Below are 18,429 nucleotides of genomic sequence, written 5' to 3' on the forward strand. Positions count from 1 at the left end.
GTGCATAATAACCCAGTGAGTGAGTGAGTGAGTTTGGTATTACGTCGCTTTTAGCAATATTCCAGCAATATCACGGCGGGGGACACCAGAAATGGGCTTCACCCATTGTACCCATGTCGGGAATCGAACCCGGGTGTTCAGCGTGACGGGCGAACGCTTTAACCACAAGGCTACCCGACCGCCCCAGTAATAACCCAGACACATCCTATATAGGTGTTACACATTGAACCAATATCATTGGTCATGCTTGGTTATATCATTTCTCCACAACCAGTACCACGCTCCTTGATATGCATACCATTGGCCCACGTAACCTGGCTTATATATGGACGAGGGGTGGTCGGGTAACCTAGTGGTTTAAGCCTTCGCTTGACACACCGAAGACCCAGGCTCAATTCCCGACATGGGTACAATGTGTGAAGCCCATTTATGGTGTCCCTTTCCCTGATATTGCTGGAATATTGCTAAAAGCCGCACTCACTCACTCACATGTGGATGAGCGAGTTTTGTTTCCATCAGTAGTGGGCAGCACTTCACTTATAGACGTCTACCGTGGTTTGTAGCTAACAAATTAAGAGCCATTATCAGACCAAATCTGGGATTCGAACCCACTATCATCGGTCTCTGTCACGTGCATCTATTGAACATACAATATCAATATGTTGACTAGTCTGCAATAATTTTCCACGCGATTCTCACTACATGCCAGATCGTATAGCTTAACCTTTGTGAAACTAAGATATTGTTTTGAACAATCAGGAAATATTTCCTAAGATTAGATTCTGGCGCATAACGACTATCACCCTTGTGACACCAGCAAACCTGACAGGCAAATGTATTAAAAGCTGAGAAAACTGGAACTGCTGTGTTCCGCGGTCTGTAGCAATACCCCAGTGACATGGTGTAGAGACATTGAACAATTCACTCATTGTGTCAATGTTAAAAATAGTTGTAAACTGTTTCCGTGGTTTAAAGTGCTGATCTCTCCCGAGAATGATACCAGCTCGGTACTCAGTGGTGTTCAGGTCAAGGGCAAATAGAGTGCAAATACATGATTGCGATTTTGTTGCGAATATCAATTTTCCTTCACAGTTTTATTCAATTTCCATGAGAGAAACATCCATGATATTCGTAGATCGTATTTAAATGGCCAGGTGAAAGTGCTGAAATCACACGCTATGTATTCGGCTTCCAAAGCGCATCTGTCTTCTCACTGGTTAGGATGCCTACACGCTGACCAAGTTTCGTGTTAAATCACGGGTCCACGTGGTAAAGTAGTATACAATTAGTGCCAGTCTGACAGTATATAATATCGACTTGTGTTTTAGATCTTTGATTATAGTTTGTTATGTTTTTGTATAATGGATATCATTCCATATTATCACTCGTGTCCAAAGTGATGGCATAAATCCTGCAGGGGAATCAAGCAGGGAGCAGTAGCAGGTAAGTCCCCATACTCCTCAGTAAGGTGTTATAGCGCCACGCACGTACATTGGTTGTCCAGATTTTGACCCTTTCGTGGAAGGTCGATGACAACTCGACAAAACGCAATGGTGTCTGTTTTAATACATAAAACATATGTCAGAATTGTACATGTATAGTCATTTTGTTCAGTAACGACGGACATGGTTGTTTTGCCAAAACCAAGAAGGCACCATTCATCAGCCAGGTGGCCACAAGGGCCCCGAGGGAAATCTTGTATAACGTAGTCGACTTGCACTCACTTACATCGTGCCAGTGACTTCCTGAAAACAGAAAACATTTGCCATATAATTTTAGACCTTATACTCTTGGACATAATTGTTCCTAAGTTGTTCTTCAAAATGTCCTAATTGTGATATATTTGCATAACAAAGCATGTCAAAACAATTAATGTTATAAAAGTTAAGATAACTTTTCATCTTCATATATTGGTGTTTTATTTATTTCTGATATGACGTTCAATTGCATTTTCTAAAATGCAAATGACCGAAGTTTATCCAATTCTATTCTCGTGATATAAGGCCGTCTATGACTACTAAGTTGGACAAAAATGTCACTTGAAAGCAGTTCTGTCAGAATATGACCTCAGCACCTCCTTGTTGTTAAGGCCGCTTTAATACGTACGTGACTCTATTGTTTACAAGTCCACCACGTCATAGACAAACCTGCGATCAACCAGCCAGTGCACAGAAGTCCTGCCGTGACACATACAGTGTAGTAGTATACGTCCCTCATACGAGGGCCACAGCATAACGCAGTGCACATCAGGATAGGGAAGATGATGAGGAGTGCACCTTGCACAATCAGATATACGTTTAGGATGTAACTGCTAGCACAGTCGTTAAAGTACGCTACACCTGGAATGATAGAGTACAGGTATACAGATTGTAAAAAAAGCGAAAGTACACTTTACTTATATTCCACATATAAGGACAAACCTAAGGACAAACATCATCTCTTGATCCATGAGGCTCTTATGACAAACCGTGAGTTCTGTGCAAACTGAAATGTTCATGGGTTCCCCCATTTCTTGCCCTATTAAAATACACCCAGATTGGATAACATCTATTCGTTATTGAATTGCTACAACATGCCAAGATTGACACCAAGCCCTTGGACGACTGCAAGCTGGACAAACCGCCCGGCAAGTAGCCAATGCATTTCAAGTCCACGTAAGGACCTTAAGGCTCCAGCAACGGTACCTGACCACCAACACTACGGAAGACCGACCACGTGGTGGAAGACCAAGGGTCACCACCCGACGTCAGGATCGTCAGTTTATGTGACAACATCTTCAAGATCGCTTTGCTATTGCTGTGGAAACTGATAGACAGACCATGGGGACGCACCATCAACACATTAGTGCGGACATAGTGCGTCGACGATTGACGAGCAGACACCTCCAGGCGTCTGTTCGGAGGACCCATTCTGACACCACGACATCGCCGGGACCGTCCTCAGTTGGCAACGCAGCACCAGTATCAGCGCCACCAGCATTGGAGGAGAGTCCTCTTCTCAGACGAGGGCCGTTATTGTATCTCAACAGCAGATGGCAGGGAGAGAGTCTGGCGACGCAGTGGGGAACGTTATTCGGATGCTTGTGTTGTTAAGAGAGACTCATGGAGTGGTCCGAGCATCATGGTGTGGGGTGGAATTGGTCTTGCACAGAGGATCGGCCCTGTGGTCTTCCAGAACGTCAGTCCAGGGAGAGGCAATGGTGTCACAGCAGCTCGGTACATTGATCAAGTCTTGATACCACACGCCATACCTCTTTTGGCATGTCGCCACAACCACGAGGTTTAGCATGATAACGCCCGTGCCCACACTGAGAGAGCAACAAGAGACTACCTCCAGCAGAAGGGCATCAGAACCAGTATGGTTGTAAAAAAACAACAAGTTGTTTAGTGCACATACTAAATTCCTATAGTTCATACTTTTATCTTCGCTTACCTGAGATTATCATACCAATAGACAGCAGAAAGCACAGGATAGAATACACATTGTAGAGAACTGAAAATAAAACCTGGTAGATCTGAGATGGTTGTATTCATCATTAGCACACAACATAGAAGGTACACAACAATATAGGAATGTCTCATTGCCTCCCGTATTCCCAAGGTAGCACTACTGATCTAAGCCTATGGACCAGTATACTCCAACCCCAACACTTTCAAATGTAACTGTTTTAATTTACCATTTCAACTTGTTGTCAGTTATTTGTTTTAAGTGACAGTTACACTCAATCACTTCCAATGGAGGACAACTTTGAAACTGAAATTTTCATTACCAGACACTTTAATAACACAGTTATCAGGACATTTTAGAAACATCGCTGTCAGTTGTCAACTTTGAAATAGAAACTTATATATTTCTAGATGTATTAATAACAAAGTTATCTAAATGACATTACTTACGGTTCAGAAAAGCGTGGCTAATATTAAATCGTTTAAATGGTATAATCAGTCGGCAAAATAAAAAAAAAATGAAAACGCATGGGACGAACCATGAGATTTCGAGAATTTATTGGTTAACAATCACCTTTTAACCACTTCTATGTTAAAACGTCGGTACCCTGGGAACACAAAACATACAATTCGTAACCTCCAGTTCATATTTATTACAGAGACACATGGCAGTAAAAACCATTTGGATTCTGTTTGTACAAATTCCCATTTTCAGACTTCTGCTTCTGTAATGATTGCGCTTGTTAGATATAACGTCTGAATAATTGAAAGTCAACATGTATGCTGAAATGTGTTGAAATTATGTTTGTTATTACATTACGAACTAACGAGAAATAAGACATGAGAGAGAGAGATATTCTTTATTTCCACCAGAAGTTATAATTAATCAAACGTATTTACACAAACTCATATTACCTGTACATATATACAATACAAGACAGTAGCACCAGTGTCATGCCATTCACACAGTACAAAGGGTTAGATCAGATGACATAATCAATGTAAGGCTTTAGTGTAAGTACATAAGCAGAAAATATCAGTATAACAGATTCCCATGTAACTATATCAATACATTGTGAGAAGTGAGTATCAGCACCAAAGAAAAATGACAGCATATCTTCTTCATCTTGTTATTCCAACTGGACATAGGTTTCAACATCAAGCAGATCAATAAAAGTTGAAAACAGTTCATTTCTTTCCTGCAGTAGAGTTTCACAATGTAATATGATGTGATTATCATAATCAAAGGCATGCTTGTTACACAATAAACACTCCCTGGAAGTTTTGTTTCGGGATCAAACTCTTACACAAAATGTTAAACTTGAACTCTGTTCTGGGTACATCGATGCTAGTTGCCATAATATATGGTGAGTAAGCTGTGTGTGTATTAGCATGAAGCGTGGAAGACCTGAAACTTTTCTGCGCCACATATTTTCTTCATATTCATGAATGGTTTTATTAACCAGTTGCTTCCAGTTTCTCTTTGTAGGAAATACACCACAGCTTATATATGTACAAAGGTTGTTTCGTAGGTTATACTTGTTAAGAACTGATAATAAATCTCCACATACAGATTTAGGATTAGTTGGTTTTGCAATGTATGCACAAATAAGATGTTTTACAAAAATGTTACAGGTTAAGTTACATAAGCGGCCAAGCAGCTGAAGTTTACAGTTATCGATATAGGCGATCATTGTCCAAAGCCCATGATTAGCAATAGCGGATTCTGATGGAGATCTTTTATCAAGTCCTGTACAGTTCGCGCGAAATAGCGTTGAGTATTTTCAATGACATTAATGTTTTGACCCTTGATATCAAAGAGCAGTTCGCAGCCGTAAAAACTTGTTTTTAATATCATTCTTAACCAGATTTTTATACTGGTAGCTGGATGTAGCTCAGAACTGTTGAGTCCCACAGAATTTAACGAATTAATACTTTCTCTTGCTTTTTGGCAACATTTTTCAATACTACAATTACATGACAGGTTATGCGTTAGTAGTATGCCACCATACATAAGGTATCAGAGGTTGTTATATTTATATCACCAAGTTTGCAGTTAATATCTAGCCCCTTTTGTTTTGTCTTAGAGAAGACAACAACATTACTTTTTGAAGGGTTATACGTTAGTCGCCACTTTGAGGCATATGAATATACTGTATCAAGTGCTTTTTGAAGCCCTCGTGGCGATGTGCTCACAAGAGTTGTGTCGTTTGCAAGAAAAACAGTTGGAATATCTAGACCAAATACACAAATACCACTATTTGCTTGTCTAAGGGCTGTTATAAGGTCATTAATGAAGACTAAGAAGAACCAAGCAGAGAGAACTCTTCCTTGTCCGACACCTTGCATTACATGGTATATATCTGACTGTTCACCCTGATAAGTAACAAAAGCATGGCTATTTGTTTAGCTATGATGTAATAGCTTCCATGTATTTCCTCTGATACCCATTTGGTGTAATTTATAAAAAAAGCCGTCCTGCCGTATTCTGTCGAAATCCTTTTCATTGTCTAAGAAAGCAGCATATACTGTAGAATCTCGCTGTATGTAAAATTGAATACTTTCAATAAGGTTAAAAACGGACATTATTGCCCCATGTTCTTTCCTAAAACCGAACTGGAGCATGTCAGGGAAATCAGGATTTGACTTTATCATTTTTAGTTCAATGCGCTTAACAATAAGTTTTTCAAACAGCTTTCCAATGCATGAAGTTAAGGTTATACCTCTATAGTTTCGGGGATCCGATTTGTCATTCTTACCCTTGTATATAGGAATGACCATTCATAGTCTATAATTAAAAGGAATGTATTGTAGTCTTAACATAGCATTAAACAGGGCACACAGATATCTTATCAATGATTCACCCCCGTGAATTATATGCTCGTTTGTAACTTTATCAGGCCCAGGGGACTTGTTTCTACTCAGTGTTTTTACAGTTTCTTTTATTTCTACAGTGGAAAATTGTCATTCAAGTTCCTCATCATGTGCCCCTATCTCTTCGTGAATACGTTCTAGGGAAGAAGATATTTCTTTTCGAAAATGTTCATCAAAAGTGTCTGAGCAATATGCCTGAGCTAGATATGAGTAATATTTTCCCCACAATCTACAAATGTCCGAGGGTGTTGTGACACTCTCTCCCTCAAAGTTTTTTTTTATATATGTAGTTTGTGACCTTTGCTTTCTTACAATTTTGTAAAAGGAATGTATATCAAGTTCAGATGATTTTTCTATTTCTGTAAGGACTTCCTTCCTTTTACCTTTTTTTTGATTTGCGATAAAGGCGTCTAAAACACTGTTTTTCATTTTTGTAAGATATACGTTCGTTTGAATCTTTATCTCTCGATCTACCATTTTGAATCCAAGCTCTTCGAGGCACCCTCATACGATTGTGTGCGTTAGCAAGACCATCTTGTCTCCAAAATGGTTTAAGAAAGGGCTTAAACACACTTTATTGGATACATTTGTTACCTGCATGTATAAGAATTCCATTTATAATGTCACATTGGTTTTCTAAATTTTGTGGATCTAAGGAGTGGGGATCTGGATTGCCATCATATGCACATTTAATATATCTATCAACTTTTGCTTGAAACATAGAAATATTAGTCTTATTTGCTTTTTCCCACTTAGGGATAACTCGCTTTATATTTTGATCGTGGCTAGTTAGCCCTTCCTGTGATATAGAAATATGACAAGGAAAGTGATCAGATATTTCATAAGGACAGCTTGCTTTAATGTAACAGTGTGTAATGAAGTTCTGTAGCCATGACGGTACAATAATATAGTCTATAAGGCTTCGAGACGTGTTATTTTTTTATCTGCATGTATATCCTGGTCCTCCGAATTGTACCATATTTACTGCATGTAATAGATGTCTATTTTCTATACCATTTCTAAGTAGCTTATCCCGTGCTGTTTGATTGACCTTACAAACATCAGCATTTAAATCACCCAAGATAAAAACTGTTCTTAACTCACACAGATTATCATATATATCCATCAGTTCATCAAGGGCATTACAATATACAGAGTGAAACACATTTGTAGATGGTAGTCGACTGGCTATTACATATACATCACAGTAGCCTGTTTGTGACAATTTAACACTTATTGCATAATCCGAGCTTATTGCTATTGGAATAGCTTTCCACTTGGTGTGGGTATTAGATAAGATAGCTAACCCATCTGACCCTCGTGCATAACTCGCATTTGGGGGTAAAGCTCTGTATGTGATTAAATTTAGGTTTTGAAATGATCTTAACAGTCTACTTTATCAGACGATAGCCAGTGCTCTTGTAAGGCAAGATCAACTGGCAGTGATAAGGTGTTACAAATAGTATCTGTACCATGGAAGATCCCACGTACATTTCATGTTAATAAGGACAGAGTCATTTGAACAAATGTGGATAGAGACATGAGACTAAGCATTCTGAATATAATATCACAACTTCTAATATTTGTACGAGTCAGTCTGGTCATAGCCCATTCTGTGTTTAGGTACATAATCTCTACTTCTGATGTCAGGGGGCCAAAAATCTGACTTACCAGCCACGTTATTTGCATAGTCATCAACGTCCATGTTAACTTGCACAGTATAGGTATCCTGATGCTTATAGTTCATTCTCTTCTTCATGAGTCGCACAAATGTCACGCGAACATGTTTGTCCTGGGCATAGTTGTATATCAGATCTTTCACAGTCTCAAAAGGTTCAATAAGACATGTGTCTACTGTCCGCACACATAGCGATTTATACATTGTGCTGTCCTCATTTTTGTAGACCTTTTGTAACTGGCTGGAGTTGTGTCTGTCCCGACATGGCCACATATAACAAATACACAATTCACTTTTATATCAATAGCAAGTCAAAGACATCACTTATGCTTATAATATGCTATCTTATAATATTGTTTTTCGTTGCTTTTATCATTTAATTTAATATGATATATTTGTTGTCTTAACCTTTTGTATCTTTTTTTTCTCAGCATCGGTTGCGAACAAATCCACGGGTCACAAGATAAGTCTCAATAGATCGCAGTGTGATTCCTGCTCTACTACGCACTAAGTTTCATCAGGTTGAAATAAAACTATTTTAAAACATAGAAAAACGTTTAATTATGTTAAGATGTGTCAGGACTGTTACGTGACGGTTACAGTGTGATTTCCCTTGGTATTTATATCAATGTTCTTGATTAATATGACAACCTCTCAAGGGTCAGTCTCTTTTTGGAGCACTAAATACTGGGATATCTGTTGAGTCTACATTTACTGAACAACAAAAGTTCCTGTGACATTGAATAATATTTAATGCAAAGTTATGTTTCTTACCAAGTCTGAAACAATTTCGGTCAACAAGAGATAAAAGGCTCCTGTAAGTGTTCAAATGGTTTAATTCGCCACACTGACTTCAGAAAATGCGTGATTTCATAGAAAAACAACATGAACATGCAAAAATGTCAATTTTTCAAATGAAAAGCGTGTGTGTCCACCTCTGGCTGCGATACAAACAACATATATTCGTCTCATGGAATGGACCAGGCGTCGCACAAAGTCCTGTGGGATAAGTATTGGAGAAAACACGCTTACGAGGTTTTGGTAGATAGAGCATGCCCTGGGGAGAGGGAAAACCCAAGCGGGCGAAGCCCCCACGGTTTTTCCCGACCCCCAGGGCATGCTCTGTCTACCAAAACCGAGGGAAAGTGTTTTTCCATACTTATAAACCGAAAAAAGAAACTTAAAACAACATTTATCAACATTTTTATATTTCGAACATACTTTCCATGAACCTTAGGACACGCGCGTAAAATATCTATTGCTGGCGTACGGATCTTGAAAAGGAAATTAAAAAAAACAGTGTGCTTATCAACACTTCTGTAGCCATTCACGTTGTTTTGTTGAAGAGAATCCTCAACAAGTCGAGCAATATAAGGCCGGGCGTTGCCACGTTGAAAGGTAATGCCTGGGCCATGACGACGCAAAAACGGTAGATCAACAGGGCCGATGATCTCGTCGCGGTAGCGTTGTCGATTGAGATTCCCCTGTGCCACTATCAAACAGGTCCTCTGTCTTGCTGTAATCCCACCCCATACCATAACGCTGCCGCCCCCGAACCGATTTTCTTCCATGACACAATGATTGACGTAACGTTCACCTCGATATGTCGGTACACTCGAATCCGTCCATCGCTGTGGCTGAGGAGAAGACGAGAGTCGTCAATGAATAGAACTTGTCCCCACTGCATAGACGCTGTCTGCACCACTGTAGACTTGCTTGACGATGGTTTCCTGTCAACATGGGACGTCTGGCGGGTCTTCTGGCGACAATCACTGCACATCTGAGGTGGCGAGGTACAGTTTGTGAAGATATTCTTTGAAGGCCAGGGATGCTTCTTGCAGTCACTGTTGCTGGCTGGAATCGATTTCATAGGTATGTTGTTCGAATCCCATTGTCTTGTCGATTATTGGTTACGCGTGGCCTACCACTCCGAGGATGGTATCTGACTGCATTCGTCTGTTGCCAACTTCATAAACACCAAATGATGTTTCTGTGGACGTTAAGTTGTCTTGCAACTTCATGTTGAGTCGATTCTGCTTCAAGCATATCACTGCCTCGCAGACGCTCATTTTCGGACAGGCGTGGGAGTTCGTAATGTTAAATAATTGTGTAGTTTTGTTGTTTTTCTGAGTGGTTGTTGTCAGCACGATGCTAAACAATGCATATGGAATCCCGTTAACGCACATATTTTTATACCCATTCTTGGATAGTGAAATGCGTGGGGCTTGCATAAAAGGCAACTTTTGCATGGAATGCATGCTTTTCTGTAGCAGTTGCGTTTTTGTGACTTGATTCCATACATCTACTACAATATTGAAAACCAAACTTTACTTGTTTGAAAAATACACTAAAATATTGGTGTTTTGTTGTTGATTATATAAAGCTAACTGATGGCTGCATTTATTGATTTATGCAAGCATCCATGTACACGTTGACTTCCCCTGCGCTTCTGAGAACTATTTGGAAATATCACAACGCTTCATTCATTTTAATTTCTAAATGAATGGGATATTGTATGATCATTTTGACCTGGCATCAACGCATTCAAGTTGGAGTCTGTGATCCTCACCTTTTCCTGATGCACCTGAAACACGAAAAACAGTTCCGTACTTAGTGTTATTGAAATATTGTGCATATTCTTTGAATACAACTCATACATGTGCATTCTCGACGACCCAATGTTCAATGCATCCACACATTGGATGAAGGTGTTTTATGTCCATATCCACTCTATTCTCACAATAGAAGTGAGGATCAAGATTGTACCTGAGAGGGCTTGAGGTCGGTAAGAGGTTACCCACTTAACATTATTGGCAAAGGTGATGACAGACCCGAGCTTAATGTACCGCCTCAGCTGAAATCTGGTTCCATTGATGATTGTAGACCTGAGCTACGTTTACTATCATGACGGATATACCATAAGAGCGTCAGGTTCCATTGATGATTGTAGACCTGAGCTAGGTTTACTATCATGACGGATATACCATCAGAGCGTCAGGTTCCATTGATGATTGTAGACCTGAGCTAGGTTTACTATCATGACGGATATACCATCAGAGCGTCAGGTTCCATTAATGATTGTAGACCTGAGCTAGGTTTACTATCATGACAGATATACCATCAGAGCGTCAGGTTCCATTGATGATTGTAGACCTGAGCTAGGTTTACTATCATGACGGATATACCATCAGAGCATCAGGTTCCATTGATGATTGTAGACCTGAGCTACGTTTACTATCATGACGGATATACCATCAGATCATCAGGTTCCATTGATGATTGTAGACTGATCAAGAGTTTCAGTTTCCAAGGGTGGTTCTACATCTGAGCTCATTTACTATTATGACTAACATACAAATTGATCATTAGTTTCCAACGATGTAGCTTGACCTGAGCTAATGTTATTATCATAAGCAATATATTCCAACGATAATTTCATTGACGTGAAATAAATTAATTATCATCACTAAGAAGCCAACTAAGCTTGAGTTTTCATCGATGATGCTTGGCCTGAGATAATATTACTATCAAGACTAAGATACAAGATGTGCATTCATCTACAAAGATAGTGCTCGGCCTGAGATAATATTACCATCGAGACTAAAATACAAGCTGTGCATTCATCTCCAAAGATATTTCTTGGCCTGAGATAATATTACCATCGAGACTAAAAAACAAGCTGTGCATTCATCTCCAAAGATATTTCTTGGCCTGAGTTAATATTACTATCAAGACTAAGATACAAGCTGTGCATTCATATCCAAAGATAGTGCTTGGCCTGAACTAATGTTACAACCATGACTAAGATACAAGCTGTGCATTCATCTCCAAAGTTAGTGCTTGGCCTGAGATAATATTACTATCAAGACTAAGATCCAAGATGCGCATTCATCCCCAAAGATATTGCTTGACCTGAGATAATATTACTATCACGACTAAGATACAAGCTGAGGATTCATATGCAAATATAGTGCTCGGCCTGAACTAATGTTACAACCATGACTAAGATACAAGCTGTGGATTCATCTCCAAAGATAGTGCTTGGCCTGATATAACATTACTATGAAGACTAAGATACAAGCTGTGCATTCATTTCCAAAGATAGTGCTTGGCCTGATATGATATTACTATCAAGACTAAAATACAAGCTATGCATTCATATCCAAAGATATTTCTTGGCCTGAACTAATATTACAACCATGACTAAGAAACAAGCTGTGCATTCATATGCAAATATAGTGCTTGGCATGAGATAATATTACCATCAAGGTTAAGATACAAGCTATCATGACCGAGGTTCCAGTTGAGAATTAGCTTACAAAATGGCACTAGATCTGATCTAAGTTTACTGTCATGACAACGATACCGGCGGAGCATTAGTTTCCAACGAAGGTGCTAGATCTCAACTATGTTCAAATGATGACTGTGTTGCAACCCATCATAAGTGTCCAACTATGGTGCTTAACCTGATATGTTTTTACTAGAATGACTTTGATACCAGCTGAGCATTACTTCCCAAGAATGTGCTAGATCTGAGCTTTTTTACTATCACCACAAAGACGCCAAGTCAGCATTAGTTTCCACCGATGGTACTTAACCTAATAACATTTTACTAGCATGACTTAGATACCAGCTGAGCATAAATTCCCAAGAATGTGCTAGAACTGAGCTATTTAACTATCACCACTAAGACGCCAACTCAGTATTAGTTTCCAACGATGGTGATGGGCCTTACAAGTTGTAACCCAGCTGATCGTTTAAATTGGTAACAAATGTCTCAACTAAACTTACCGCCATCAATCCGTTCAAAGTGCCTTCTCTTTGCCATCCCCTCTCTTTTCAAATACAAGCTCTCTGAAACTTAAAGTTTCAAATTTGGATATCAACTAGATTTTTAATGGGGAATAGGGATTTTCATTTTTTGTTCTATTTACTTTCTAGGAGAAACAATAATTCAGCCTTTCTCATTATCTGCGACATTAGTGTACATATAAAAAAGCTAACAATCTGTAAGATCATCAGGGGACAATCAATCCGGAGCACACTCAGGAGACAATCGGAAACTCACTCGGGGGACAATCTGAAACACAATCAGTAGACAACCGGGAACACACCAAGGGGACAATCTGAAACACAATCAGTAGACAAACCGGAACACAGCAAGGGGACAATCTGAAACACAATCAGTAGACAACCCGGAACACACCAAGGGGACAATCTGAAACACAATCAGTAGACAACCCGGAAAACACCAAGGGGACAATCAGTAGACAAACCGGAACACAGTCAGAGGACAACATGACACATACTCAGAGGACAATGTAGAACACACGTTTAGGGGACAATCTGAAACCCAGGCAGGAACAATCTGAAACACAGTCATGGGGCAATCTGTAACACAATCACTATGGGTGATACAACACGCTCCGACTTTACCAATGCCCCTATGGTTGATATAACACATTCCGATTCATATCCAATCTCCTATGGTTGATTTATCCCGCTCCAACTATAACTATGCCCCTATGGTTCGTATAACACGTTCCAACTATAACCATGCCCCTATGGTTGATATAACTGCAGCCATTTTTAGTGACTCACTCAGTGCAACGAACAAAACATATAAGGAAACAGTTTTTACCTGGCGTCGAGTCGTGTCGATTGTCAAATGCAAGTAGCAGTCCAAACAACTCCCTTGTTACGTACACACAACTATTTAGGATACTTCTAGACGTCACCGTGTCCCTCAAACCAGGTTCAAGGAACCCACTTGATATGAGGCAAGTAACAGAAGGTCCATGTCGATATTTCCATAGCAATGCAAATCGATAATACTCGTCCTGTGTCACAACGTCCAAGCCGTTCGCAGTTGCATATCATTCAGAATTTGGACGACAAATTTAAGTTGAGCTTCAGGTATATTGATGGTGTGCATTTTCTGGCAGCTTCCAAAAAAAAGCCGATGTACAGTGACACGCCATCAGACATATAGCCTGTCCACACATCGTCCTATGCAGTTGTTGTACAGTGCCACACAATGAGACCTAATGCCTGTCCACACAACGTCCCATGCAGTACGATTAATCATGCATCTAAAACTGTGTCAACACTGTATGTGGTTCAACACTGTCAAGTGATGCATGTATCAGGGTTTCCCGGGAATACCCACGTAAACTGTACTCCCTTTAGGTCACAAGAACACAAACTCCATTACGAATTATTCCCATCTGAAGCCTGACCAACAGTGTAAAATCTCCCATTTGTTGTCGAATGTTCAACCGTCGCCGTCTGCCACATCCACTGTCACATCAGCCTCAGGAGTGTCAACATCTGATGAAACCGCTTCAATGAACATTACATCAAATCAACTTCCGCATCAAAGTTTCCTCTCCAGAAAATAGATTTATTCACCTTCGTGTTTACATTTCGCACATGAATATTACCAGCACTGCTGTTTATCTAACCTGAATACCTCTAGCGCTGGTCAAGGTGACACCAGGTGACTCAACCATCAGTATATATCAACTAATTATCATATGTCAAACCTCCCTGCACATGAATGGAAAGTAAATATGAGTGGTCTATGTCCCATGTAATTGTAATACTTCCCATAGTTACATTCAATATATTCATTCTGACTTTATTAATGAAAGTGATATCTAGATTTTATAAAATCAAAGAGAACTTGTAACAGTTTGTATATATTTAAAAATGTTGAAAAAACAGTATTTCAGGCTGACTACATTTTACTACTATTGCGACTACTACCACTAGTACTACTTCTACTACTGCTGGTGCTGCCTCTACTACTACTGCTATTACTACATCTACTACTACTACTTCTACTACTACTATTACTACTACTACTACTAAATCTGATTCTGCTACTACTACTGCTGCTACTACTACTTCTGCTGCTAATACTACTACTACTACTACTTCTTCGTCTCCAACTACTACTACTACTGCTACTACTACTACTACTACTAAAGCTGCTACTGCTACTACTAATACCAATAGTACTGCTGCTACTACTACTTGGACTGCTATTACTGCTACTACTACTGCTGATGCTACTGCTACTGCTACTGCAACTTCTACTGCTACCACTACTTCTACTACTGTTGCTACTACTACTTCCCCTACTACAACCATTACTTCTACTACAACTACTACTATTGCTACTACGTATCTACGTAACTATATGCGTAGATTAATACATAAACATCATCAGCCTCACCCGAGCCAGCTGTTTGTGATTATTTGAGATAGCATATCGGATACTACCACCGACCAACGCAAGCACGGTTACATGAGCAATCTATGCCGATCATCTCACCTATTCGCGATCATGGCAACATGAACATACTCGAACAATACTACAAGTGGAGTCTCGTGGACGGGTTTGTTTGATGGTTTGTTGTTTAACGCAGTACTCAGCAATATTCAAGCTATATGACGGCGGACCGTAAATAATCGTGTCTTGACAGGACAATCTAGTGATTAATATCATGATTATCAATCCACGCAATTGGCACCGATGACATCTATCAACCAAGTCAGCGAGCCTGACCACCCGATCCTGTTAGTGGCCTTTTACGACAAGTATAGTCTCCTTTTACGGCAAGCATGTGTTGCTGAAGACCTATTCTACTTCGGATCTTCACGGGTGTACTGTTACAGGCGATTCCTAGTTCTCTTTAATATATCGACGATCTAATATCGTTCCAATAACCATCAACTATCCAGCTCCAACCCAACGATTTACCCACCTGAACTAATAACAGAGGAGACCAGTGAGACCGCCTCATCTGTTTCATATTTAGATCTACGCATAAAGATTCAGAGTGACAAGACATTTTCCACAAGTCTGTATACCAAGATGTTGATTTCAGTAGTCAACTTCCCCTGTATGTCCAGCACTATTCCTGCAGCTCCAGCTCTTGGTGTTTACATTTATCTTTGTGTTATAAGTGTTATGTTACTACGGAGAGTGAGTTGATCCTTGAGAATGAACATCCTACACCTGCATGTGGTGATGTTTCAAGGAAGGAATTTTGGTAACACACCCAGATACCCGTCACCACTACAGTCTACAGACGAGAACATGTCCATACTTCTGTCAACAAGACTTGGGAATAACTTAACTCAGGTCAAAATACATCTGTAGACAAGACAAGACATAGGACTGGAATTGAAGACCGGTAGATACCGCAAAGGAATCCAGTCTGATCGACGGTCGTTCAAAGTCCAAACGTACACGTTGAACAGTGCAATTGATATCTGCATATTCAACAATGGATACAACCTTTAATCGGAGGAATAGGGGCAATATAAAGGAGGGGATGGTAGAACCACAGAGTTACGACTCGGGGGACGAGAGTATGGATATTGACCCCAAGTCAGATTACGATCAACTAACAGGTGCAAACGATGCATATGCAAGGTCAAGGACTTTCCGACACAACGGAAGCTGAGGCAAAGGAAACAATGACGAGTAATAATGACGGACTTAGTCGAGATAGTGACAGTTCGTACGATATAGTGGACGAGTTTCCTCTCGTACAATGGTCAGCCGTTTTCTCTTGTTTATAAGTTGATAGTCCCATGTTAAGTTGCTAGGTCTGAATAGGAGGGTGGTCTTATCCCCTCAGATAGATCAATACATATATAGATCTGTAATTTTAGATCTAGATATAGATCTTTCAATTTGAAGTTTACACAATACATGACCTTTCCATTGGACGAAAGGTGGTTTGAGTTGTTGGAGTAGGTACCTGAATGACTAGGTCTTAAGTCGTCATGGTTCAAGGCGTGGTCAGCCGAATTACTGGTTATGTCTCTGCATACACATATTGTATGGGGAGAATAGGTATGGTAATAATATACACGTATATATGTGATGGATTATCATTCTAGAAGTATATATTATATATAAATATACATGGTGTATAGGAATATGTGGGAAATAGGACAACATATTATTATGTATTACATTCACATGTGCAGCTCATTCCACCCACTTTAGTTTTCCCGTTTGCTTGAGGTCCGAGTACCAGTATAAAACGCGACCAAAATTGCATGAGGAATTAAGTTCGGAAGTGTACAGGGTACCGAATTATAAACCAAACTCGCGGTTTATAACGTCAACTAAGGGCTCCGAAAATTGTAGGTTGCAAGAGGAAAAATAGACTTTATTACAGGATTGATAAATGAGCTGGGCACTGTTGAGGACGAAATAGAAAGAAAGGTTCGCCCTAAGTAGCAACACATTTTCAGATAAGTTATACACGTGTCAAGATTCAAAATTTATTTATTTCTTTAAAACACTAAACCTACCAACTGTGGTACATAGGCATATGTAAGCAGTGAAACAATAAATACAAACAGTCGACATTTAGTTTATTTCGAGTTGGTTTTCTTGTCTTATTATTCAGGTTTGAACGTGAACTATTTATCTTGAGCAGGTAGTATCGATCATAGGGGATATGTCTTTAGTATATGCAATAACCTTTCTTTGTGAAGAGCTTCACATCTAAAGATAAACTGGAACTCATATCAAACAGAGGATGAGTTGTGTAACTTCAATAATCTGTCTTCTCTTGGTAGAGATAGTCATCGGCCGGTCACAATGGGGAAATTATTGTTACTTATTCTGAATGTTAAAATTGGCAAATGCGGGATAAAACCGGGCAATGTGTTTTACTGTGAGCAAGTACATAGGTTGTTAAACTGGTCGGTTATACATGGACCACAGTCGTTCTGCAACTAAAAGAAATCTTACAATGACAACTGGCACCTGAAGGGTGACAATGCCAGTACTATTCCAGGGACTTCGAAGTTCGTGAAATCCCTGTAGTAAATACGCGCTATTTAAAGAAAGGAGGAAGCAGGAAAATGGCCTTCACGATACCAGCTGTTAGCATAAATCTAGATAACAAAAATACAAAGCACTTTATACAATATGTGACACAGCAAAAAAAATGCAGTTTCCGGTATCCGGATACCTGCCGGATACCACCGGACACTTACCCAAAACGCGTCCGGGTATCCGGTGGCAGATACCTTGCCGGATACCAGATCCGTGGTATCCGGCATGGACACCACACCGGAAAGTATGCCACCTGGAATCCGGGTATCCGGCACCGGATACCTCACCGGATACCTCAATCTGGGTGTCCAAGGATCCGGCACAGGATACCAAGGATCCGGCACCGGATACCTCATTCTGAGTTTCAAAAATCATGTCACAATTTGGGTGGTGCATTTTGTTGAATTAAGTGTGAAACACCTAAATATATATTGGAAACTAACCAAGAAAATTGAACATTGCTGAAGGTATCTGGAAGGTATCCGGCAGGTATCCGGATGCAATTTTTCGAGATGTCTTATTTCTTGTAAATAATGTTAGCCTGGGCATATCAGATAGCT

At 39.8% G+C, this 18,429-nt stretch overlaps 1 protein-coding gene across 3 annotated transcripts; it reads right to left on the reverse strand.

The window, feature by feature from the left end:
* Positions 1-1,154: 1,154 nt before the first annotated feature.
* On the reverse strand, positions 1,155-14,379 carry LOC124125847. Of its 3 annotated transcripts, none has more exons than XR_007220048.1 (6): positions 13,640-14,379; positions 12,790-12,858; positions 10,568-10,582; positions 3,433-3,492; positions 2,107-2,339; positions 1,155-1,745 (listed from the first exon to the last, which is right to left on the reverse strand). XR_007220048.1 is itself a non-coding variant. In XM_046489218.2 (6 exons), exons 2-6 carry the CDS (start codon positions 12,824-12,826, stop codon positions 1,582-1,584), a joined length of 468 nt encoding a protein of 155 aa, XP_046345174.1. In that variant the 5' UTR covers positions 12,827-12,858; positions 13,640-14,379; the 3' UTR covers positions 1,155-1,581. The 3 variants fall into 3 exon arrangements, 2 of the variants coding, with proteins under 2 accessions (XP_046345174.1, XP_046345175.1); XM_046489218.2 differs by having other exon boundaries at positions 2,148-2,339; XM_046489219.2 differs by lacking the exon at positions 3,433-3,492 and having other exon boundaries at positions 2,148-2,339.
* Between the last annotated feature and the right edge of the window lie 4,050 nt (positions 14,380-18,429).

The sequence above is a fragment of the Haliotis rufescens genome, unplaced genomic scaffold (assembly GCF_023055435.1).
Source record: "Haliotis rufescens isolate VD_foot unplaced genomic scaffold, xgHalRufe1.0.p SCAF_115, whole genome shotgun sequence".
In the NCBI taxonomy this organism is placed as follows: Eukaryota; Metazoa; Mollusca; class Gastropoda; order Lepetellida; family Haliotidae; genus Haliotis; species Haliotis rufescens.

What these genes read in the sequence shown, in the direction of transcription:
- LOC124125847 (XM_046489218.2), bottom strand. Translation starts at nt 12,826, where the DNA reads ATGGCAAAGAGAAGGCACTTTGAACGGATTGATGGCG. An exon ending in TATTGGTATGATAATCTCAG is followed by an intron (nt 2,340 to 3,432) that starts GTAAGCGAAGAT and finishes CTATCATTCCAG; the next exon opens with GTGTAGCGTACTTTAACGAC. An exon ending in CACTGGCTGGTTGATCGCAG is followed by an intron (nt 1,746 to 2,147) that starts GTTTGTCTATGA and finishes TTCTGTTTTCAG; the next exon opens with GAAGTCACTGGCACGATGTA.